At 38.1% G+C, this 25,054-nt stretch overlaps 2 protein-coding genes across 10 annotated transcripts in view; one reads left to right on the top strand and one right to left on the bottom strand.

The window, feature by feature from the left end:
- Window positions 1-21,450, top strand: part of slc5a12 (solute carrier family 5 member 12) — a gene marked incomplete at its 5' end in the record, with an annotated part of 31,514 nt that extends 10,064 nt beyond the window's left edge. The window contains 11 exons of the mRNA XM_084397675.1: window positions 3,214-3,368; window positions 3,562-3,702; window positions 5,523-5,652; window positions 5,841-5,929; window positions 6,349-6,461; window positions 8,558-8,625; window positions 8,707-8,793; window positions 9,570-9,757; window positions 12,112-12,215; window positions 16,832-16,929; window positions 17,002-21,450. Of these exons, the coding sequence (XP_084253801.1) occupies window positions 3,214-3,368; window positions 3,562-3,702; window positions 5,523-5,652; window positions 5,841-5,929; window positions 6,349-6,461; window positions 8,558-8,625; window positions 8,707-8,793; window positions 9,570-9,757; window positions 12,112-12,215; window positions 16,832-16,929; window positions 17,002-17,163 (1,335 nt within the window). The 3' untranslated portion in view covers window positions 17,164-21,450. The remainder of the gene's footprint in view (window positions 1-3,213; window positions 3,369-3,561; window positions 3,703-5,522; window positions 5,653-5,840; window positions 5,930-6,348; window positions 6,462-8,557; window positions 8,626-8,706; window positions 8,794-9,569; window positions 9,758-12,111; window positions 12,216-16,831; window positions 16,930-17,001) is intronic.
- Window positions 21,451-21,666: 216 nt separating this feature from the next.
- ano3 (anoctamin 3) overlaps window positions 21,667-25,054 on the bottom strand; it is a 123,379-nt gene continuing 119,991 nt past the window's right edge. For all 9 annotated transcript variants that reach the window (XM_084397046.1, XM_084397048.1, XM_084397052.1 and 6 more), the window contains one exon: window positions 21,667-24,897. In XM_084397046.1, the coding sequence (XP_084253172.1) occupies window positions 24,715-24,897 (183 nt within the window). In that variant the 3' untranslated portion in view covers window positions 21,667-24,714. The remainder of the gene's footprint in view (window positions 24,898-25,054) is intronic.

Below are 25,054 nucleotides of genomic sequence, written 5' to 3'. Positions count from 1 at the left end.
CGTCCAAACTAGGTCCACTATTTGGACGTCCAACCATGACCCAACTTGGACGTCATATAGACGTTCAACATTGGACCTTTGAACTGGGTAATTTTTTTCGACGTCCAAACTAGGTCCACTATTTGGACGTCCAACCATGACCCAACTTGGACGTCATATTGACGTTCAACATTGGACCTTTGAACTGGGTGATTTTTTTCGACGTCCAAACTAGGTCCACTATTTGGACGTCCAACCATGACCCAACTTGGACGTCATATTGACGTTCAACATTGGACCTTTGAACTGGGTGATTTTTTTCGACGTCCAAACTAGGTCCACTATTTGGACGTCCAACCATGACCCAACTTGGACGTCATATTTACGTTCAACATTGGACCTGAACTGGGTAATTTTTTGGACGTCTATGACAGGTGCAGGAAATTTACATGATTATTATAATTTTTTTAATTTACAAATGAAGAGCTCTTTTCCAAAACGCGAGTTTGTCCTGTCATTTTGCTGTGTAATGAACCTATTCACTGCTCCATCCACGTTTCCAAATCGCTATATTTAAAATGTAATATATTTTTAAAATATTTAAAATATTATATTTAAAATATTTTAAATGTACTGCAAGATGCTCGTGATCCAAGCGTCGAACCTATTTTTAGCCTAAACGCGATAATCATAAATTATCTCACTCTCTCTAGCTCAAACAGTAGAGCGTTGGCACGTGGAGCAGATGATCTCGAGTCCCAGGTAAAGCAAGGTGTGTGTGTGTGTGTGTGTGTGTGTGTGTGTAAGAAGCCGCTGTTTTGTTTGAGAGCACTGAGCGCGATTTATTGTAAACAAACTTTTGTGGATGGACGTCGAAAAATGACGTGCGGAAGACGTCGAAAAAAGACGTCGCCTGGCGTTACAAAACAACCCCTTCAATGGACCAAATTTGGACGTCCAAAAATTACATGAAAATGACGTCACTACGACGTCACATTGCGCAGTGGGGGTCTTAAAATGTCTTAAAAAGGTCTTAAATTTTACTTACTGAAACCTGCAGAAACCCTGAATGTTTACTTTGTTATAAAGCTCTTTAAACATATCCATTGGTCTGTAATATATATTGTGTAGTTATAAACTCTTTAGACTGAAATAAGTGCTTTTTTTTAAAAGTTTGTGGGTAAGAATCGTGAAAAAAAAAAAAAAAAAAAATCCCTTATTTTGGGGATGGATTCCGGGAAATCTCCCTTATTTTCAATGTTCAATGTTGACAGCTATGAGTCAGACGGGAATCGAAAAATCATTTTCATGGATGAGGCTAAGTTCTTTTTTTATAATGTCATGCTTTTTGTGGCGAGGGGGGCGTGGTTCAGCGCGGTCTGTAATGGGAGAGAGAAGAGACGAGCAAGTAGGTCAAGTGCAAATGACGAACACCTGTGTCTTATTGCAGTGATCCGCGTGGAGAGACCGCTTTTAAGCCGCGCGCTGGAATGAGAGAGAGACTGAAGAGAAAATTGGACGCAGAGAAAGAAAACCGGTGGATCCGAGCTCTCATTTTTGAACTGTTTTGAGCCGTCGCGGTTGCCACGGTGAATGCGCGTTGTGCGCGACTTTTGTTTGTTTTGCTTTATTTTAATTAAGAACGAGTCCCAGTCACGCCGACCCCTGTCTTCTTCCTTCCTGACTCTTGAACCTCATCACACTTTTATTTCATTAAAGGTGCATTGCGCAAGTCTCTGAGTTTTTGCAGAACTATGCCCCCTTCTGGCGACACGCGAAACTGCAACCAGAGTTGTGCACGCAGTTACGTGGAGTTTGCGTTGGGGTTTGGGATGAACTAGAAGCCGGTCTCTTTGAATCCATCTTCTACTTTTGCAAAAGTCGCTTGAGTTGTCTTCGCTGATGCGGATAATGGCGGCGAATACACAAACCTGCCAGACATAGCCAGGTGAGCGTGAACGCGCATGACGTCACGCCCAGTCGATTCCGACCCGAATCCCTCTTATTTATTTTACTGTACAGGATTATAGAGGCAATCGCAGTGATCATAGAAGGGCTCATTCAGCCCATCAGGCAATTGTTTAAGCATGAATGGGTTCGAAAAACGGGTATTTTTAACATGAAATGTTGCGCAATGCACCTTTAAAATGAATTAACCTCAAGAAAAGTAAGGTTTAGTACTATATTGGTTATCATAGATGTTTCTGTATGTCGAATTCATTGTTGTGATAACGCGGCGCAGTTTTACGTGTTCTAAACAATTGTTGTAAAAGTACATTCTAACATACCCACATCATTTGCCAAAATACTGATTAATCTTTATGTATAACACATGCTATATTTATTAACATGGCCATAAACACCAGACGTGATAAACAATGTCAATAAACTAAACACAAATCTAAAGCAATAATACTTCCCTTACATAAACATAACTATTACCGAATGCTACATTTGGAAAATATAAAATTAAGCATGCTTTGTCGACAGAACCAGCTGCAATCGGTAAAGAATAAATGTGTTCCATAACGACTGCAAGAAACAAGTTAACATTTGTTGCTTGATAGACGCTACAACTACAACTTCCGCATTTGTCCAGGACTCCACGCAGTACGAGCGGAAACCGAGGGTAACGCGGATATGACGCAATTGACTGGCGACTCCCAGCTCCCCCCTGCTCTAACGCCCCGTTTCCTTGGTTAAAATCGCAATTTTCTCACGATTTAAAAATAGTTGGAAACATTTGGGATATTGTAAGTAATCAACTTAACAAAATATATAACACTGGCCTTGAGATTATGGGATATTTTAATGCAAAATTCTTGCATAATGTACCTTTAAGGTTTTGTAAACTGGAAAGTGTTGTTTTGTCAATGAAAATAAAGCGATCACTTTAAATTGTGTGTTTGTTTGGTTGTGGTGAGGACAATAAATCAAGGACAATTGTGTCTTCCGACATGACTATGTTGTCTACATAAAATGAAATGTATAGACTATAAAAATGAAAAGTATCAATTAATATATCAGCATCATACCTAGAAATTATAATCTGTTTCATGAGAAAACAAACAGTTTGAACTAACTTGTGAAATGTTTGACCGTTGAAATATTACTGCATATTTAAACCTTGGAGAAATGTTTAAAGTCTTGTGAATGGGGCATTCAGATGGACTCAGTGACTGGTGATCAGACAAAAACAGGAGAAACAGTGCCAGTGTGTGTGTGTGTGTTTAGGGTGGATTGAAGGCTGTGGTCTGGACAGATGCCTTCCAGATGGTGGTGATGGTGGTCGGGTTCCTCACTGTTCTGATCCAGGGAGCGAATAGAGCGGGGGGGATTGAGACTGTTTGGAGCACAGCTCAAACCGGAGGCAGACTGGATGTCTTTGAGTATGTATGTGTTCAGACACGCAATATACTGGTTATACTTAATAAATAAGAAGACACTTTATTTCATTTTAGATGTATTATTAGAGTGATTATTGATTTATGATTTATACATTGTTTACCAGTATCAGTGAGTACATTTGAATAGTGACACTTTGTAACAGGTTAAAATGCTTTTGTGCACATATTTTTCCAGCTTTGATGTCAATCCTCTAAGGCGACACACGTTCTGGACCCTCACTGTAGGGGGCACCTTCACGTGGTTGGGTATCTATGGGGTAAATCAGTCTACGATCCAGAGATGCATCTCTTGCAAAACAGAAAGACACGCACGCTGGTGAGCACCCATTACATGTAACTCTCCCTAACATTCCCAAAATCTGGTCATGCATTTTGATAAAAAATAAAAATACAAATCCAATTACCATTAAATTATTTAAATAAAAACATTTATGTATTTATACAAATACATTTATCTGGCCAATGTGTTTAATCATTAACAGTGGTGAAAATTAGTTCATTATATAATGACATATTTTGTTGTACTTTAACGTTCTTGTAACTTAAACAGTACATGTATGAACTGATATATACACCTTGAATGCAATGTCACTTTGGATAAATACAGCTTCCACATTCCTAGAAGCTCTTGAATATTTCTGAACCCTCTGCTGCTCGTGTGGCGGTCACAAATGACTGGTTTTTTAAATTGTTTTATTTTTATTTCAATAAAATGAAAGCAATATTTTAGTTCAATAATGTTTGTTATTTAATATTTTGTATTTTAAGGGATTTTATGGAACAAAATTATATTTATGGAATAGCTATGATCCATTTATTACCTGTTAACCACTTTTTTGAGCAAAGGCCTGAAAAGGACATTTCCAACTCAAAGTGTTGTAAATCTTGAATGCTTTGGAGCACAGAAGATTGGTCTTTTTCTAAAGAAGACACTTGGATTAGATTATTGCTAAAGTGAAAGTTAAAAAAAGTTAAACCAAAAAAGTTATTGAATTTTAAGTTTACTATTATGAAAAATGCAAAAATATCTATTTTCCAAAACATGTCTTACTCTAAAACTGTGAGAAAACCAAAGCCATCAATCTAAACAACTTGTGCTCCACATTTTTGGTTGATATGTCAAAAAATGTAAGATTTAGTTTGGGCGCAGTACCAAGCGTTTCCTCTAGATGAAATTCATCTCCTTTTCGTTTCCAATGCAGTCATTTTTGACCCATGAACAATACAAGTGTGTCTATTTTTTTTTTTTTTTTTTTCAGGACCATGTAACATTTTCGAATCATGTCCATGATTTTCTTTTGTGTGTTCACATAGCAAGTGGCAAAACCTTTACCTTTAGAAATTCAAAAAAAAAAAAAAAACGTAATTGACCGAACAGCACCAGAGGGTTAATCTAACTTGTACTTCTACCCAATTACATTTCCATGGAAAACATTAGAAAAACATTCTCCTTTTTCTTCAGGATATCTTTCAGAATATTGGCTTCAGCCAGTCATCTTAAACAGCATCTTACATAATAAGGACATTGAGAACACTGTAAATAAAACATGATTCTTTCAAAAGTTTGTGCATCACATATACATTAACCAGTTAACTTACAATACTTTCGTACAATTAAAGTCAACATGAAATGAAAATTCATCCTATTTTCAATATTATAGATATTATCGTGAACAATTCATCAACAATTCGAGCGCATACGTTTCATTTAAAAAAAATATAGTTTTTGTTTTGTTTAATCAAAATTATATAACTGGACCTTCGAATGAAACTATCAGACTTCTCTCTGGTGACATATGCAGGACTTCTCCAATCATTTAAACCCCGCCCCTGCAAGCTCACGGCCTCAAGTTTTGAGAGCCACGCCCACATCTCAACATCCAATCAAGAGCCGAGGCATAGAACCAAGTCCCAATCCAGCAGTTTTTCTTTTTTCCCTGATAATCCATTACAGTTAGATGTACGTAACAACATGTAGGAAAATATCTGTTTCTATTAAGTTCCTTTTACTTCTACTACTTTTCGCATTTCTGATTTTAAAAATATAGACTGCAAGAACAAAAAGTTTTCAAGCACCAGCTTTTCATTTATATTTCGAGTTCAGTTAATAAACAAATGGTCTTTCTTTTGTCTTAGGGCTCTGTATCTGAATCTGCTTGGTTTGTGGATCATTTTGTTCTGTGCTGTGATATCTGGTCTAATGATGTACGCTTTCTACTCCCACTGTGACCCCTGGTCAAGTGGATTGGTCTCTGCCCCAGACCAGGTGATGATCTCTATACATTTATTTGAAATAAACCTCAAAAATATAATCACCTGAATTAAACATTAGAACATCCACATGCCAATGGTTTAATATAATTTGTTTAGCAGTATTATTAGTTGCACTCACTAAAGTATTGCTATATTACTATTGCTCATATCGTTACCGTTAGCGTATCCATTTCTTCTCAGCTCATGCCATATTTTGTGATGGAAATTCTCGGGGCTTTTCCAGGACTGCCTGGGTTATTTGTCGCATGTGCGTTCAGTGGAACTCTGAGGTAAAGCTGAGTCATTTTGTCCCACAATGAGTTTCAGACAATTTACATGTAAAAATTCACAGTACATGTGATAATGTAGTAATATAACTTTGAGATTTGAGATTCAAGACCCTGAATACAATGTTTAATTATAAAGATGTTTCTTCGATTTAGAAATACGGTACCACTGATATAGAGTGAGTGTGCATAATTTTATACAAATTTGTTTTAAAGATTGGTTGTATCGTACAGATTTGTTGTATTTTTCATTTCTCGATTTCAAAGACATTTCCAAGAAAGTTAGTGAGTAAATAATGTCAGAGTATTCATTTTTGTGTGAACTCTGCCGTTAAATGGTTTTTAACATATTTTTCATATAGCTGAGCAATACTTCTCTGACCTATAAAAAGGGGACATCATGTTCTGTTTCTCTTTTTCAGCACAGTAGCTGCCAGTATCAATGCTTTAGCCACGGTTATGTATGAGGACTTTGTGAGCCAGTGTTTTGGAGATCTGTCCAACCGAGCAGCCAACTGGATCAGTAAAGCACTGTGTAAATACACCCAATGTGTTCAATCTTTTTAAGGACTTTAATGGAGGATTCTCATAATGAGAATATTAATTGTGTCTTATGGCTTAAGAGCAGATTTATCTCTGAAAAGACTTGTCTCAGTGGATCAGTACTGACAGTATTACACCATTATGAGTCACGGCGGAAAAAACCCTACAAAACAGCCTGAGCTGAAAACAGCTCGTTCTGCCACTTTATATGGGCAGAAATGGAAACGCAACAGATCATTGGATCTCCAGATTTCACCAAGAAACGTCTGACGTTTTAACTGGCAGAAGTAGGTCAAACAAAAGGCAGAGTGAACCAAAGCAAAACCCGAGCAGCTGAACACTCATATGAGTTGGTCTAGAAATCATTGGAGAAGTTAAAGGGATACTCCACTTTTTTCGGAAATATGCTCATTTTACATCTCCCCCAGAGTTAAACAGTTGAGTTTTACCGTTTTAGAATCCATTCAGCCGAACTCCGGGTCTGACGGTACCACTTTTAGCATAGCTTAGCACAGATCATTGATTCTGATGAGTCCAGTAGCATTTCTTTCAAAATGACCAAAGAGTTTCAATATTTTTCCTATTTAAAACTTGACTCTTCTGTAGTTAAACCGTGTACTAAGATCGACGGAAAATGAAAAGTTGCGATTTTCTAAGCCTATATGGCTAGGAACTACTCTCATTCCAGCGTAATAATCAAGGAACTGTGCGGCCGTACCATGGGTGCAGCAGGCGTAATGATATGACGCAGCGCCTGAAAATAGTCCCCAGCTCGGTAACTTCTTCCAACGTGACCGGGACTAAGTTTGTCTAACCTATTAGACCTATTTTCAGGCGCTGCGTCATATCATTACGCCTGCTGCACCCATGGTACAGCCACATAGTTCCTTGATTATTACGCCGGAATGAGAGTATAGTTCCTAGTCATATAGGCTTAGAAAATCGCAACTTTTCATTTTCCGTCGATCTTAGTACACGGTTTAACTACAGAACAGTCAAGTTTTAAATAGGAAAAATATTGAAACTCTTTGGTCATTTTGAAAGAAATGCTACTGGACTCATCAGAATCAATGATCTGTGCTAAGCTATGCTAAAAGTGGTACCGTCAGACCCGGAGTTCGGCTGAATGGATTCTAAAACGGTAAAACTCAACTGTTTAACTCTGGGGGAGATGTAAAATGAGCATATTTCCGAAAAAAGTGGAGTATCCCTTTAAACACTCAGCACTTGGAACATCAAAAAATGATCATTTCACCATAAATGAGTGATATTTACAGATTTGAATTATCTTGGAGAACACTGTGCTTAAGAAAACTTTTAAAAAGAGAACTTTTAATGTAAACTCAATTTGAAATGATGAAGTTGTAATTTGGTACATTTTAAATATATTTCATTGCAATTCTGCAAGTACTTTAAATGTGCTTTAGTATGTTAGTCAACGCATCAAGATAAGTGTTCTACTTTAAAGCACGACAAAAGATTATTAAAACATAATGATTTAAAATGTACTTTTAAATTTTACATTATTACAAAGTTCACTTTTGAGGAGTGTTACATGTGTTATGAAACAGTTATGAAAGTGCACTCTCTTTAAGTGCTTAAGTGGCTTTTGTTTGATTAATTTGATATTATATGCAAGTACAGTTTTTTTAAATATACTTTTAAGATTACTGTAAGTACACATTTAATACAGTTCAGTACACTTCTTTTTCACAAAGGGAAGTTGATGAACCATATGATTTCACATCAAGATCTACTGTAATGAATTGACAACAAGATTAGAAATGCCTTAATCTAGTGGTCCAGTTTATTGCGCAAAACTCGTCGCCATTGATGCATGTTCCTTTTCTTTAGATATTGCTTCTAATGTTTATTTTGTATTTTTTATTATTCATAAGGTGAAAACTTTTAAACTAACTCTCCTCATTGCACAAATGGTGTGCGATGTGCCAAATTTTCATACTTAGGGTTAGGGGTTTGTTCAAATTACTAACCCTAAATATAAGAATAGTAGTGATGCTTGACTAAGCAAGAACTACTTAATTTCGTTAATACTACTACACTGACTAATTGTCTGCTGATGCTCAGGTGTGGTGTTTGGGGTGGCCTGCACTACTATGGCCGTGGGTGCTTCATATATGGGAGGAATTGTGCAGGTATGTGGCTCATGGGATTTTCATTTATCTGTTCCTGCTTAATTTCCTGTCGTTGAGTATCTTTTTCCTCTCGTGCCTCAGGCGGCCCTCAGTATCCATGGCATGTGCGGAGGCCCAATGCTGGGCCTGTTTTCTCTTGGAATCCTGTTTCCTGTCACTAACCTTAAGGTTAATCTAAACTTTCATACCAGACTTGTGAAGGAGGGTACAGACATGTATAATGGTTGGATTGTGGAGTAGCCTACTAGAGACATCTGAAACAACAGCAAACAAAATGTATAAACGTTTTATTTTTACCAATGACATTACATTTTAAAAGAATACTTCATTTGTCAACTTTGAACTGTCAATTTTAAGTGACATGTTGCTCATACATCAAATGCAATATTTAATGTTTCATAATGGTAAAATCTCCTAATTTTACTTTGTACAATTTTAAATATTATAGCTGGTAATTGTTGAAGAGGTTTTTGAAAAAAAATTGTATTTATGCAGCATTTTATATTAAAGCTAGGGCTAGAAAATGTTTTTCTATGAAGTCTATATCATTTTTTCTATATAGTATAATATACAAATCAATAAGACAGAAATCTTGTTTTTTAAATTTTCATAAGCTTGAGATACAATTTTAACCAAAGCAATTTCCCCTATTTATCTCCATTTAAATAGAAAATATGAATGAGTATAAAAAAATTTTACAGAGCCTGATGGGAAAAATATATGACATGGGAGTAAAAGTAAATGTTTTTGCGAAGGAACACAAAGATTTTGTGGGCAAACTCAAGTTTCTCATGGAACGCACGAATTTTGCCAGAGAATGCAAAAGCATTGAAATATTTTTTCATGTAATTTTTACATGCACATTTTCATGCAAAATAAAACATGAATTACTTTTTAATTGTGTATTGTTCACATCCTTTGTGATTTGTGGTCTTTATCTTTAGGGGGCATTTGGTGGATTGATTGTGGGCATCAGTCTCTCATTCTGGGTTGGTGTGGGGGCTTTCATTTATCCAGCACCCAGCAATAACACACATCCTCTCGAACTCAGCACTGCAAGCTGCAACTTCAGCATCACAACTGATGGATCCAACCAAACATCACTCACCGTGAGCGCTCTCTCCTCTGACAGGTGCAATGTGCTTTTATCATTCTTCTAAAGTTAAAATACAGAAGACCCCACTTTTGCAGTAGCACCTCACTGCAGTACACGAGATCCAGGGGGCGGAGTTGGATCCAGATCTAAGGGGTGGAGATTGGTAGGTTTAGGGGTGGGTTTAGGGATCAGGGGGTGGAGATGGGTAGGTTTAGGTACTGTATATGTAATCTGGATCCAACTCCTCCTCCTGGATTCGTGTTCTGCAGTGAGGACCATCTCCACTTTTGTGGAAAGAAATTTGTGTTTGTCAAACCATTTCATGGGGTACAAGAGTGCACTCAGTTGTCCTAGAAAATAAGAATGCAATTTCTGTAAAATATTATCTCAGACTAGAAATAATGACCAACATAAAATTAAAGTTAATTATTACATATTCTGACAGTGAATATTTCTATCCTTTTTATAAGGAATAAATATCTAGTTCAGTCATGAAACTCTGGAGGGTGCAGGATCTTAACATGCAGTCTGCAAGCAATTACATCATTGCCGCATGGCACAAACTGATTGGCCTCTGCTAATCCTGCAGGCAGTGTTTGTTGTAGGGTAGTCCTGAAGAACACTATCCTCTGAATAGTTCCTCTGAACCCCTCCACCTCCCCCAGCTCCACCTGCCTAGATCTGCTACAGGATATATGTATGTCTATTTATGCAGCAGCAGCATATCTTACATGCTCACAGAAGTGTGTCTGTGTATCTGTTGACAGTAAAGGTCCTTGCACACTGAGTCCGAAATTCTCGTCCGAAATTTCCGCACGTTAAAAAATAAATACGACCTCACGTTATGTCAATCACGCTTACACACTGCCTCCGAAACTTTCGTCCGTCATAAAAATTCGGATCAGGTTTTATTTTCTGCGTTTTTTGCATCCGTAGCAAGCATTTTGATAGGTGTTTTGACAATTCAGAGACACTGAATGACGAATACGAAAAAACGCATACGAAAATTTCGGACTCAGGGCCCTATCTTGCACCCAGCGTAATTGACTTTGTACACCGACGCATGTATCATTACTATTTTGCACCCGCGCAAAGCTGACTTTTCCCTCCACAGACGCACGTCGGTTAACTAAGAAATACACTTGCGCTCCCCGGGGCGGTTCAGCGCAAAGAGGAGGCGTGTTCCGGCGCAAACGTTCCCTCATGCTATTTTACAGGTTTAGAAAACAATTCCGCCACTGACCGAAAAAAAACTAGTTTAAAGTCAGTGGCGTGTTGCGCATGTTATTATATGCTATTTTAAGGGCGCATGCTTGGCCATAATCAATGTAGCGTGTGCACAACGTGCATACACTTCGATTCTCTCATCTACACAGAAGCAGCAGTTTTCATTTTTGCAAATCATACATTATTACGATAGATAGATAGATAGATAGATAGATAGATAGATAGATAGATAGATAGATAGATAGATAGATAGACAGTTTATTATAAAAGCATACATCTAGCTTACACATTTACCCAAATTATCATACGCCTGTTTAACCGAAATTAATTTGGGTGTGTTTCTCCATCTCCAACGTTACTTCTCTGTGTTTTACGGCCCTGACGAGAACGTCGGTCTCCTCGGCCTTGAACCGCTCCTGGCGTGCGTCTGGCAAATCCGCCGTTATAATAGGAATCCGCTATAGAACAAGCGCGCCTGCTCTTAAAGGGAATATGAGATGTTGCTCTGATTGGTTTATTTCACGTTACGCCCAAACCACACCTATGAATAATGAAGCTACTTCAGACCAACCCATTTTAGATTTGCGTCGGGCGCAAGAGTCATTTATCCCGCCGGTATAATAGCAACAGCACCCGAGATCCGCCCACAAAGTTACTTGCGTTTCAGATCGTTAAAATAGGGCCCTCAGTGTGCAAGGACCTTTAGTCAGTACTTGCTCTGCAGCAGCAGTGTAGCAGATGTAATCCAGCAAGACCAAATACTTTAACTTTGCCATTTTGTATAAGATGCTAAAACTATTTCAAGAGTTGTCATGATTGAAGAAGTCTTATAATATAATATAAAAATCTATTGACAATCCTATTTTTTACAGTACAAATGTAAACATGCTGCACTTTCATTATAATATCATATAATCATTTGTTAAGTATTCATTACTTCAATGAGCTCATTGTTTCTGCCTTAAATTATTACATTGTGATTTTGACTTTGATTTTGTATATGTACATTTCTGAAATACATTACTTAGACAGTTACCTCTGATGACAGATCACTCCAAACTGTAATGTGGACTGAAACGATGTGTATTGTGAAAAGCGCTATACAAATAAATGTGTATTGAATAGAATTAATATGATGTAAATTGTCTCTGTCTTGTGTTCAGGTATTGGCTGGCTGATTCATGGTACTCCATGTCCTATCTGTACTATAGTGCAGTGGGCTTTATTGGCACTATAGCAGCAGGCCTACTTATCACACTGCTGACAGGTGAGAGCAACATTTCATTATAGATATACTGCATATATGGGGAAAAAAACACCTAACCCTAAAAAAAATCTAACAAAGGTTTCTCAGCTTTTTTTTTTTAGTATTCCTTAATAACATACTAAAAGTTTACCAAAGTTTGACCACTAGAAAGGTGTAATTTTCCAGATGGCATCTAAGATGGGGAGGAAGCCCTTAAAATATCCTAACTCCTTCATTATTTTTGACCTAGCCAAGTAATCTTGGTGTCCAACCCCATGTTTTCTGGGTCTATGAATCCATTGGACTTGTCTAAATTGCACTGACATGATTACATACTTATGGAATCCAGATTTTGTGATATTACTGTAAGGTTTTATCTTTGTTTGGGGTGAACCAGAGATATAAACGATTAAGGCTATGTCATGTAACTTTTTGGACACATACCCTTTTTTTTTTGCTAAAACCCAGACTTGACATTCAATGTAAAAGTTATTGCACCCAAAAGTAACTTAAAGTGGGATTATATAACTTTGATCATAAACAACTCTGAATCAGCCCGAACAGAGGCCTGTGTCTGAACCTTCTAAAATGGTAACTCATTTCAATTTGAATAAGGTAATAATGCATCCTCTATAGATGTTTTTGAGTATAAAGGTGGCATTATACTAAACCTCTGGTTTGAAACTCAGGGGCATCCGCCCTTCTTGGTCTGCCTTCCGCCTGCTGAGAGTGTCGCGCAGTTGCCTTTGCGCTCTTTGGAGGTGGAAAGACTCCCCTTTTTACTTCAGGGGGTCAAGATGGGTGTAGTTTGCCGGCGCCAGGTTAACACGACGGACGCCTCTTTGACTGGTTGGGGTGTGGTCTTTGAGGGCCTACTGGTATGCGCTATTTGGACGGGCGAGCTTCTCTCATGGCACACAAATTGCCTCGAGTTGCAAGCCGTCTCTCTGGCCCTGGATAATTTTCTCCCGGCCCTGATGGGCTGTCATGTCATTGTCAGGACGAACAACATGGCAGTGGTGTCCCATGTAAATCACCTGGGAGGCTCGCAGTCGCGCACCCTCGACAGGAATGCGCACCGCCTCCTCCTTTGGGCTCAAGACAGGTTTCTTTCGCTGAGAGCCGTTCCAGGGGACGTGAAAATCGCAGCGGACTTTCTGTCGAGACAGAAGCTCAAGTTGGGGGAACGGATGTTGCACCGCCAAACAGTGGCTCAAACTTGGAGCATGTTCGGCTCATCTATTCAATCACATACTGGCAGCAACAAAACACCTTGAGCTATTTACTGTATATCTAACAATAAAAAATCTGCTGCTCTCAGAGATAAAGACCATTCATACCGAAGAATCTGAGAGCTGCGAATAGTCCTATCAAAGTTATTTTTAAGAAGTCATACATCAATCTTTTTACACAAATCTTTATTTTAATTTTATTTTTTTACTGTCCATTTGATTAATGAATAAACTGGTACTGTACCTGGCTAATTTCTTGGCATATGAAACAAATAATAACAATTACATGTTGTGGTTTTGCTGTTGGGTCCGATATATTTGGTGCTGTCTCATCCTTCAAAGCAGCTCCATTAGCATTATCCTCTTGCTAAATATGTTTTCCTTAAAACTGATAATCACTTAAAGGGTTAGTTCACCCAAAAAAGAAAATTCTGTCAGTAATTACTCTCCCTCATGTTGTTCCAACCCCGTAAGACTTTCATTCATCTTCGGAACATAAATTAAGATATTTTTGATTAAATCTTAGAACTGGATCACTCCTCCATAGGCTTCTATGGGATCGAAACTTGCCGGGCCAGAAAGTTTGAAAGGACAATGTTTAAAATAGTCAAAGTGACTACAGTGGCTCAACCATAAGTTTATCAAGCAACGAGAATACTTTTTGTGCGCAAAAAAAACTAAAATAATGACTTTATTCAACTATTCATTTTCTTCTGTATGGGCCTCTGAGTGAGTTCACAGTGTAACAGCGCAGCGCTTCTGTGTTCATACCGCACAAGAGCAGACAATTCATCCACTTTTTTAACCAAAGAGCGGACGTTTCCCATTTTCACTGCAGGTATGTCACTGCACCTCCTCTGCGACCTCTCTTCCTGATCTTAAAATTGATTTCCGACAGATAGACGTCAGGAACAAATCCACCCGAAGCTGAAAGCCACAACTCCAAGAGCTCTAGCTGGTTATTGGTGATGAAGGGTGGGCATGGCCTCGGTTCACAAGCCCAACTCTCCAAAAGACTATTTCCCAGAGCCAAAAAAAGGCAAACCAAAGTACGAATATTAAATACCGTCATATCGATAGCGTCAGAATGCAGTCCAATTTAAAAATGCATCTAATTTAAATAGTTCTTTAAAAAAACACACATAAAACACATAAAAACAAGATGTACACACACTCTTCATACAGGTGGCTGAGACAACAGCAAAGGGCCTCAATGTTTACCCAAACCATCTATGGTCGCTAGTTCTGTCGTCAACGATTCGGTGTTCCCAAAAGAATAGCTCAAACGAACATTCCCGAACAGTATTGCAAATTTGTGTGGTTGGAACTACAGATTTTGACCTGTGGTTAGAAGAAGGGCTTGACATTAACATCCGCCAACCCACCAAATGCAGGTGGATTTCACCAATGGCATGTAATGCAGTCACTCCTACAAGCCACATTGGCAGGTTGAATTTTATATAAAATATATACATTTTTTAATTGTAGTCTTTTAAAAATGCATCTGAAATAATAAACTAAGTGCAATATAGTGTAATGTAATATCAAAACGCTTCCAATATAAATTTTCCGCAGAATACACAATACCAGCTGCACTTTTTTCCCTCTCTCATCTCTCCGACATTTGCCGTTTCATTCGCTCAAGATGAATATTGTTGATGTTTTAGACAAGTGAGTGAAAGGAGGCTGGTTTTTGTGTCAACTCGCTGTTGGAGAGATGAGAGAGCGAGAAATGGCAGCTGGTTTTGTATATTCTATCGTGTATAAAATTATGCATATTGCGCATAATTTTACTCATTCCCACAGATTTTGTGCTCACACCCAAAGTGTGCAAACATAAAGCTGCCTCGCAGTACTAAATATAGTTCTTTTTCACTGCATATCGTGCCCAAACAGTCAAATGCACACAAAATAATGTCAAAATGCCGGTTTTGGCAAGTATTCACGTAAACAGAGTCAGTTATGTTTTAAGTGAACGTAAACAATTGAGAACTTAAAAGCATGCAAAGGCCATTCTGGTGGTCCTTGAGCGCCACCTTTGTTTGAACTTCAAGGATGGAAATCAAGGACACCGACAAGACAGCCCTCCTTCACTCCCCTGTATCCCCAGCGGGCCGGTTTGGTTCTGCTGTGGTTGGCTTTGCTAAACCTTTTACAGCGGCCAAGAAATCATTGCAAGCCATGTGCCCCTTCCTCCCGAAGATGGCTAGTTCTGCTGCTGCTTCAGTCACCCAAGCCGCCGACTCAGCAGCACACTAGGCCAACATCTACACCTGCTCAGCCCCAGCCCAAAGCAGAACCTGAGATCATAGTCGAAATATTCTGACAATATGGCATCCAGCGCCGAATCATCTAGATAATCGGCCCTGCCCGTTTTGAAGGCATGAAATGCCATCTGTCTGTGCAGGTGCACAGATGTGATCCAATCAGGCTTCAGTATTTGGAGAAACTGAGTTTCCCCTGTAGCGTCAGAAACTGATGCAATGCTCGTTCCCGTTACATAATTAATGACAGTTCTATATTGTTAAAACCAGCATGGTTCAACAATGGATGTGTGACAAAGTTACTACCATCTCGTCAAACAAACGTGACTAGCTAGTTCATTTCTCCAAAGATGCATTCAACTATGGCAGCTAAGCAGCAAATTATGCCATTGTATGAGAAACAAACACCTGCCTGACAACAACACTGGGCCAACCAATGGGATGATTTGGGGATGGGACTATCTGTAGTTTTACAACAGTCATCATTTTAGCAATTTGAGAATTTAAGAAGAAATTAGCCACTTTCAGAGCTTTGGCATACTATTTTGAACATATTTTGATTTGGGATGCATTAAATCTGCTTTTCAGATAACTTGAAATTTCCCCATTCCCTACTTGAAAATGCCCACTGGTACGATGCTTAACGTTGGACAAAGTTGGGGCAGATCGATCAACTCTGATTTCAAATAGAAGCATCATTTGACGTCCCTTTCTAGATGACAGTGACTAAAATGAAATTCCAATGGTTGTTTTCAAGTGGAGATGGGAGAATTCCAAATTCTGTGTTTTTTTGCAGCACAGCATGACCGCAACACTTTGAGGTCAGAAGTAGGATATGTCTTACCACCTCCAACGTCATATTATCTTGCATATTATTTAGGACGCATATTGTGTGAATTAGGACACAGCCATAATATTTGTCTTACTTCCTCCATATTACAGTATATAACTGTGACAGGATAAGCCAAGTTGTCCAACAATGTGAGCAATGTTAATTCACCCTGACATTACAACCAGTATGCTTTCTGTATGTATGTACCAGTTTTCTGCACAATAAATGGTCTGGGTGAACTGAGTAAGGAGTTTTATTTTGAGAAATTAGATAAATTGTTGTATATAACTACAATTCTGGTGTCTGCAGGACCAATGGACCCCAAAAAGTTGAAGCCAGGTATGACTCGATCAATGAAGGACGTGATCTGCTTCTGCTCTGAGAGATTCATACACACAGACAAAGAGGTACAGAGCGTCTTTTAGAATGTGCCTTTGAGTTGTCTGAATGCACACTGAACCTTTCTTTGCTTCTATTAGGATTTGGGAGACTTTGGCAAGGCATGGGAGAAACATCCAGACCAGGATGGTGTCATAAAAATGGAGACGGTCAAGAGCAGTAGTGATGACCTGCAGGAAAATGCTTATACTAATGCTGCCTTTGACCATAACGAAACTAGTCAAGTTCAAGTAAAGCTGTAACTTTTTGAGTTCAGTATCATAAATGTAAATACATGGTCAATGAAGTCAAAGAATACATCAGCTATTTAATTTAAAAGATACAATCAATATTTTATTACAGAAAAGTGTGATCCAAATCTATGTTACATACATGTTTTGTACAATTCTTGTATGCATACTGTTATTTGCGTTACACGTAAACCAGCACATCAGAAACAAAGGATCTCATAAACAGCCTTTATATCATTAAAACTATAAAAAAATAAAATAATGTGGTGTCATTCAGAGTTGCATTGAACATTATTCAAGGTGACTGTTAATTTGCCAGTTAGAATGTGTTCCTGGATCAACATCTTAAAACCTGGGGTGCTCATTCCTGTTCCTGGAATCTATCTTCCTGCAAAGTTCCCCTCCAATCCTATTCAATTACACCTGAAACAACTAATTAGGATCTTCAGGAACACTTGATAATCGCAAACAGGTGTGTTGGATCAAGGTTGGAACTCTATAGAAAGGTTGATCTTCAGGAACAGGAATGAGCACCTCTGCCTAAAACTCAACTTTAATTTCTCCCTTGAATCCCTACTTCTAACCCTTAACCATACATCTGACCCCAACCCTGATCCTAACCCATGGCCCTACCTCCTATTCTTAAATAACCCTAACCTGTAACATTCATTTTAAACTCTTAACTCAAATCTCTATTTCTTTACATGACCCTAAACTAACCCTAACCCAAATTTCTGGATCCTAACCTTCGGACCTAACCACTATTTGAACCTTTCAATCGCAATCCTTACCCCTAACGATTCTCAATCTCCAACTGTAATGCCTGGTACACACTGTATGATGTTGGGCTGTCCCAGACAAAAGATGACCAATCGTGGCGATTTCATGACTCTGAAATGGTGGTCCTATGTCATACAGTGAGAGAGGTTCAAAGGCGGCCTTTGTCACTGTCTTACGAGGAAAGATAGCCTGCGATAACTTTCTGACAGTGTCAGAATGTCAGTGTCATCTCAAAATGTTTTTGCTACTAGCCAATAAAAATGCAACATAAAGTGGCGTATTGATCAATGTGACAAAAACTTAAAACTACGCTAAAAACTTAAGCTACTTACCTCAAGCTCCATTTACAAAATTGGCTTGCCAAGTTGGCCTCTTTTTCCTAGCCATGTCCATATTCTCCTCTTTCGCTTCCTCTTTTTTTTTCAGCGCACATAAAAACCACATTTGTCAAAGTGCGATTAATCTTGCTCTATTTGTTTACAATTAGCGCATGCTGATGATGTTTTATTCTTCTATACTAACTTGTGTCGTAGCCTACGATTCAATAGATGTCATCATCGTACAGTATACATACTTGTCATACCCAAGTTTATTAGATCCATGTCGTACAGTGTGATTTGTAATGATCTTACAGGATTGCCGAAATTGCACATTCTGTAGCAGGCATTACATATACTGCCAGTGCTCAAATTAAAGGTGCAGTAAGCGATTTCTGAGCAATGCGGTTGAAAAATGTAATAACAAATTTTTGGTGAATATTTTGTCTGTTCTATGTCTGCTGGAAAACAAATGTGTTTGTACATAGTCCTGGCTGTGTAAATAGGAGATTCACCAATCTACAAAGCACCACAACACTCTTGTAGCCAATCAACAATCAGGGCATATGATAAGCTTCATGATGGGGAGAAGAGAGAATCATAAGCAGAATATTTGTAGAAAGACTGCAGAAAGAGAGATGGCTGAGATATTACCAAAGAGGAAAATGTCAGAGGAATATAATTGGAAAAAGAAGGCAAGAGCTAAGACCTGCATTTATATTGGAAAAGCTTTCCAGTGATGGAGAGATAAGTGACAAGGCCTAAAAACAGATGCAGAGGTTGCTTTGTTTCTGCTTAATACATGAGTAACATTGGTTTTGCTATGCTTCATAGAACCAAGATATGCTGTTGTATACTGTTGTTGCTAGACAATGCATCGTGTGTTTGTTATTTCGAGGGCGGCACAATAAAGGGAGGGGAGTGTTTCTATTGGGTAGTGGTGTGCTTTTTGGGGTGTCAATTTCAAATATCAATAGTGTTTCTCAGAAATCGCTTACTGCACCTTAAATCTGCTAAATTTCTAAAAACCTAACCAAAAACTAACCCTAATATCAGAGAAGACCCAACCTCAGCTCAACCCCATTCATGCAAGCTCATTCAAAATGAACATAATCCTCACCCATGAATCACATGTGCGCTGTGGGATCTTGTAAACTCCCTTCTCAGACTTTGACATATTGCATACATCCAAAAGAATCTAATTGGCGATATGCCAAAATATGAACACATTCATGAATCTGTAAATTTGAGTCAGAATGGCTTTGCGAACAATTTACACAAAAATTAATTTTGCTCATGCTTCATAATGAGGCCCATTGGCTCTACACAGAGCCTACGTACTAGTCTCTCTGCCATTTGAATAGCATACATATGCATTATGTAAAATGAACAGAACTCTGAAATGGAATTTTTAATTTTTTTACAGCAAAATAGCATTCATCTTTTTTATAGTCACAATTGCATTGCTTTGAATTAGACTGATGATTGATGTTGCAGGAAGTCATTCTTAGAATTGAAAGCAGTGAGTATGTGTAAGATCTGTTAAGCATTGACTATGATGTTATAATACATGCTGTTACTCATTACTTCTAAACATTTTTATTGTTTCATGTGCTTTTGACAGGCATTTTCAATGAAGACATGTTATACACTATACCAAGCGTGTTTGACACACCCTGAATAACATTTGTTGCCCAATAGCCTGTAAAAATGTTAATGAGAACGCCACAAACCCATTACCAGCTGATCATTCATGATGATGAACCACTACAACAGCATGTACAAATTTCAGATCAGTCTTCTCTGGTTTAAGCAGATATAGGCCATGCACACTTCACAGTAAAAAGTGCACAAAAAATACACAAAGGTTTGTCAAGAGCCCTAAATGGGCTGGGCTCATAAATCAGGTCATGCATAGATTACAGTACACCAAGAGAATGGTGTGTTACATTAACGACTACTTACTGTTTAAGATCAGCCTCACATTTTCATTCTACTACTGAGAACTGCTGGTCCTGCTTAGCATCCATAACATACAAAGCATCAAATCAAAATTTAGTTTTCTAATACAGTAACTGGTCTTGATTTGACCTAAATGGTGACCCAACACCATGCTAAAATTGGGCTGTCCACATCCTTACCAAAGTAGACCAGGGACTATAGTTTTTGGGTTGTGACCCACCAGTTGAGAACAACTGTTCTAATAAACTACACAGTGATCAGTTTTAACATAGATTTTTATTTCAACTGTGATTCCTAAATAGAGTTAACAGGAAATAAATTACACTCCTAAAGTTTTTTCATGAAATTAAACTTTAATTGGACTTTTTTCCAGTGTGGTGAAGTATCTATAAGGCAAAAACACAATTTAAGCTTATCTTCTGAGCTTTTTTAGTGTATATTATCTATACCCATATGGGGTCTGTACCCATGCAAATAGAAAGTGCAAAAATATATACCTAAAAAAGCGATACTTGATTCAAGCTAGGAAAATATGATACAGAGTTCTCATCTGCAAACACTCATAGGGCCTGAGGAGGACATGCAATGACTGTGTTCGAAATGGAATACTAGTGTACTTTTTGAGCACGTACTGCATACTGCATGTGCCTAATATATTTAAGTATGTTAAAAAGATATGAAATGATAAATGTTTTGAACAGTAGTATGCTACATAGTGGTCACTTGGCCTCATTACATTGCATGTGTAATTTAATTGAACTATGTGACATCTAGTTATTTCTAAAATAAAATAAATGTTTATTTTGCACTGTTGATCAGAACGTGAGAAAGGAGGATCATGGTTCATATCACTTTCAGTGGATTTGTCAATCTAAAATGTAAGGTCAAGTTGAGCGCATTGCATTTTGGGATACAGTATCTCACACACTGCTCTATACTGCACATTTTATCACATGTAGTAAGTCATAATCCATGCATACACAAAATGAACATACTTCACACAGTATACAATACATACTGAAGAAACAGTATGAGTAGTAGGATAGTATGCTATTTCGAACATAGCCATTGCGTTGGGTTTTGAAAAACTGTGAGAATGAGATGCATGCTGGGAGCACTCACTTCATCAGCTTTACAAAACACTCTCTTTCACACACACACATGCAAACACACAATTATAAATGCACATTTAAACGTGCACACATACACACCCAAAGAAAATGAAACAGAAAATAAAACATTTAAATTTACAAAGAAATAAAACAAAAAAGCAAAATGTCAAATAAGAAAAACTGTCTTACGTGTCTATTGTCCCAGTGTAAATTCTATCATCACATCTGCTTTATGCTCTAACTGTATGAATAATGGATTGATTGATATGAGCTAATGGGGTTCGATTTTTACAGTAGTTGGCTACGTTTGGAGTGGAATATTAGCTTACTGCTTATTTCATGCTGCACAGTTTGTGTATACTGCATACTATTTTTTAATAGTATGGGAAACAGCATCCATTATGCAATGATAAATGTTTCAAACAGTAGGCCTAGTATGCTACATAGTTGCTACATAACTCAAGTAATGTCTAGTAACGGAGTCATATTTTGGAAATAATATGCATTTTAATCCATTTTTGGTATTCCAATCAAATAATGAATAAAAAATGATTTAATAAAAACATATTACTTCTAGTTCATTGATTAAACTGGAAAATTAGTGCTGCAGGATGATATAGTTTTGGTCAGGTCAAAACCTGGAAATGAGTTAGCATTTTAGCACTTCTGATTCCATCATTCTGAAGTCAATGGGTTTTTTGAATGGGTGTTTGGTTAAATGGCTGAAATAAGTTATTTGGTTGACGAGATCAAGATATTTTTATTTTATTTTATCACAGAAAATACAACAGTTTTACCCCACTTTTGATTTTAAAGGTGCTCTAAGTGATGTTGGGTGACGTCACTTCTTGTTGACGTTTAAAGTATTGTCAAACAAAACGGAGGCTAGCTCGACCCTCCCTCCTCCTCATCCGTGCACTAACCCCCCAAATCCTTCTTGTCGGTTATTGGCTGGAGCAGTTTGTTATGTTTCGTGGTCCAGGCTGGGCCAGTTTGTTTTTGTTGCCGTTTGTGGAGCCTGGGGTGTCTACAGAGACCGCGTTTTTATACAGTGTGTTCAGGGGACAGGCAGCTAGCGGATGGTGAGGAGATGTTTGCTGTATGTGACAAAAAATGTTTTGGCCTAAAAAACGTGTGACATCGCTTAGAGCACCTTTAAAGTTTTTACTTTAAAAGGCAGTTGCTAACCAGTGACTAAGAAGGTTGTTGGGGACATAAACGCTGTCTACTCTCTAGTCCACTTTCACAGCGTTGTTGTGTTTATAATCGTATTCTTGCAAACTATTAACTTGTTTTATTAGAAAATGTTTTATTTATTTTATAAAGACTTAAAGAGTTTAAGAAGCTTAATGGTTATGACATTGAAGACAAGACATGCAACCATGGAGTAGCTTGTTTATAGCCTACATTTAGCTTTTTACTTCTGGCGATTGTATTAAGACATTAAAATTAATAAAAGCTGTTCATTTGAAAAGATTATCATGATGAACAAAACATGTACGAATCATAAACTTTTACTGGTCACGTAACTTGTTTTCAGCACTAGTCCAAAAGAAAAGAGAAAAAATCCTATTAGCTTTTTGTTGAACCAGGGCGATGCTAACTTCTGGGCTGGCCTACAAAAATACATCATCACTGTAGCACTCTATGGTACTGTAGGTTATGTCGGAAGCATTGCATTATTGGATACCGCATTTCACTCAACACACTCTGGTTGTATGCTGAACACTTTTGCAATTGTAGTGGGTCATCTATGCATACGGAAAATTCACAGTACATACATGCAGTACTATATACTGTAGAGATGCACTTCCGTGAGCTTAGGTCGGTGGGCACATGGGCTGATGGAGCCATAAACACACAAAATACATCACAGCTTTGCAACAAACGCAGGCATCGGAACACAGATACACTCACACATCAAATTCAGCTCACACACGCTACAAAACCTGACATATGGACAAGGACATAGTCTTTTATAAAATAATAAAAAACAAAGAAACAACATGCAATTAAAAAAATAACATGCATGTTATTTATATCACCATTTTGCCAAAGTTGGCAATTTATTTTGCCTAGACAAAATGACATTGTATTGAAAGACAGATCTGCATATCTTTTCAAGGCGATGTAGTACATACAAACTGTTCAATTGCATAAACAGACTGATTTTTATTTGGTAATTTTTTTTTTTTTATACCAGAAACCACTTTTGTAACAAGAATCACAATGTGAGATGCTGGCAAGCGAAGAGAGAGGGCGTATTCGGTAAATATGTTCTTAAGTAAACGTTGTCACATTGCCTGGCTCCAGGTAGAGATCTGCTTCACAGCGGGATGATAGCTGCCACGCACAGAGATGCAGACAAGTAGACAAGCAGAGGACAGGAACTCCAAAAGCCCTTCATCTGCATAGTAAACAATCCAACCGCACGAGTGCTCCATTCAGAACTATGATAGGACACAGATGAAAGAGCAGCGTCTCTGCAGGCCATGCTGGGAAGGATGCGTGTTCAATGAATATTTTCAAAATGATTTCCCACCTACACACTTGAGTTTACTGTGTATCAGAGAACGCTGTAATCCATTGATTTGATGGAGATAGCGAGGGTTTGCAAAAGTGAAACTCCTTCATATGACCTTCACCTTGAACTCTTTCAGCAGTGTACTCTGGAACAGACTTTTTCTTTTTACCATTGAGAAGGCAGGCGGGTCCAGTTGTGCTCTCGGAAATACAATTTGTTGCATTTCCGCTTGCTTTCAAATGAATCCGACTCTTTCCACACTCTCAAAATGGATCTTACGCAATTATATCCATGAAACATCATCAGAGCTTTCTCCAGTGCCGTGGTTCTCAAACTTTTAAATGTGGCAAAAAAACACTTTTTTTTTTTTTTTTTGCCAGGTTGCTGTTTTGCTACTTTTAGCCAATTAACTTAAACTAGCCAACTGTTTTTAAAGTAGCCAATCAGTACAGTTTGAGAACTACTGCTCTAGTGAGTAAACACAATCAGCAGGATGGAAAAACAGGATAATTGAGGTCTCAGGCAGGGGTCATGTGACTGAGAAGAACCTCTTTGGTGCAGAGTACAGCTGCCAACTCCTGGTTCTAAAGGCCCACCCTGAGATCAGGTTTTGACCTCAAACAAACACTGAATCCGCTCCCTGGTTTATCAAAGCAATGAAAATCTGAAGTGGGCAGTCCATGCATGGAATCAATAAAGCCAGCCATCCAAGGCAGCAGAACAGTCGTACATGAATGCCTGTGTTCACATTTGTGCTGCAGTCGCGCAAAGACGTTTGTTTACCACTTTCAAGCATTTATGTGCTTTTGTGGGTAGGGTATGTGATTCTCCAGTGGGCATTTATCTGTGTATTTACGGGCAGGCACGGCTAAGGCCACTCATGGTGATAACGTTTGCCATTCTTTTTCCGCTCTTTCTGCAGGTGCTCCAGTTCCGCCTCATACACCATCTCTTGCATTAGGTATTTCTCCCTGCGCATGCGATCACACAGGTCTTTGGGCATGTCTGGAATCATGTGGGCTATGAAGGTCTTAATGCCAAACACAAGGTGCTATAGAGAATACAACAGACAATAAAAAATGCATACATATTAAATATTATTTTGCAGTATTGAGTAGCTAACGACAACTAAATCAGCCTTTCATGTAGGTAATTTAGAGGTTTTTTTGCCTACTGTTACATGAATACTGTATATTTGAACATACTAC

This window comes from Rutilus rutilus, assembly GCF_951802725.1.
Source record: "Rutilus rutilus genome assembly, chromosome: 23".
NCBI lineage: Eukaryota > Metazoa > Chordata > Actinopteri > Cypriniformes > Leuciscidae > Rutilus > Rutilus rutilus.
The sequence above is the reverse complement of the archived record's forward strand: the minus strand, read 5'-3'. Positions and strand labels throughout refer to the sequence as shown.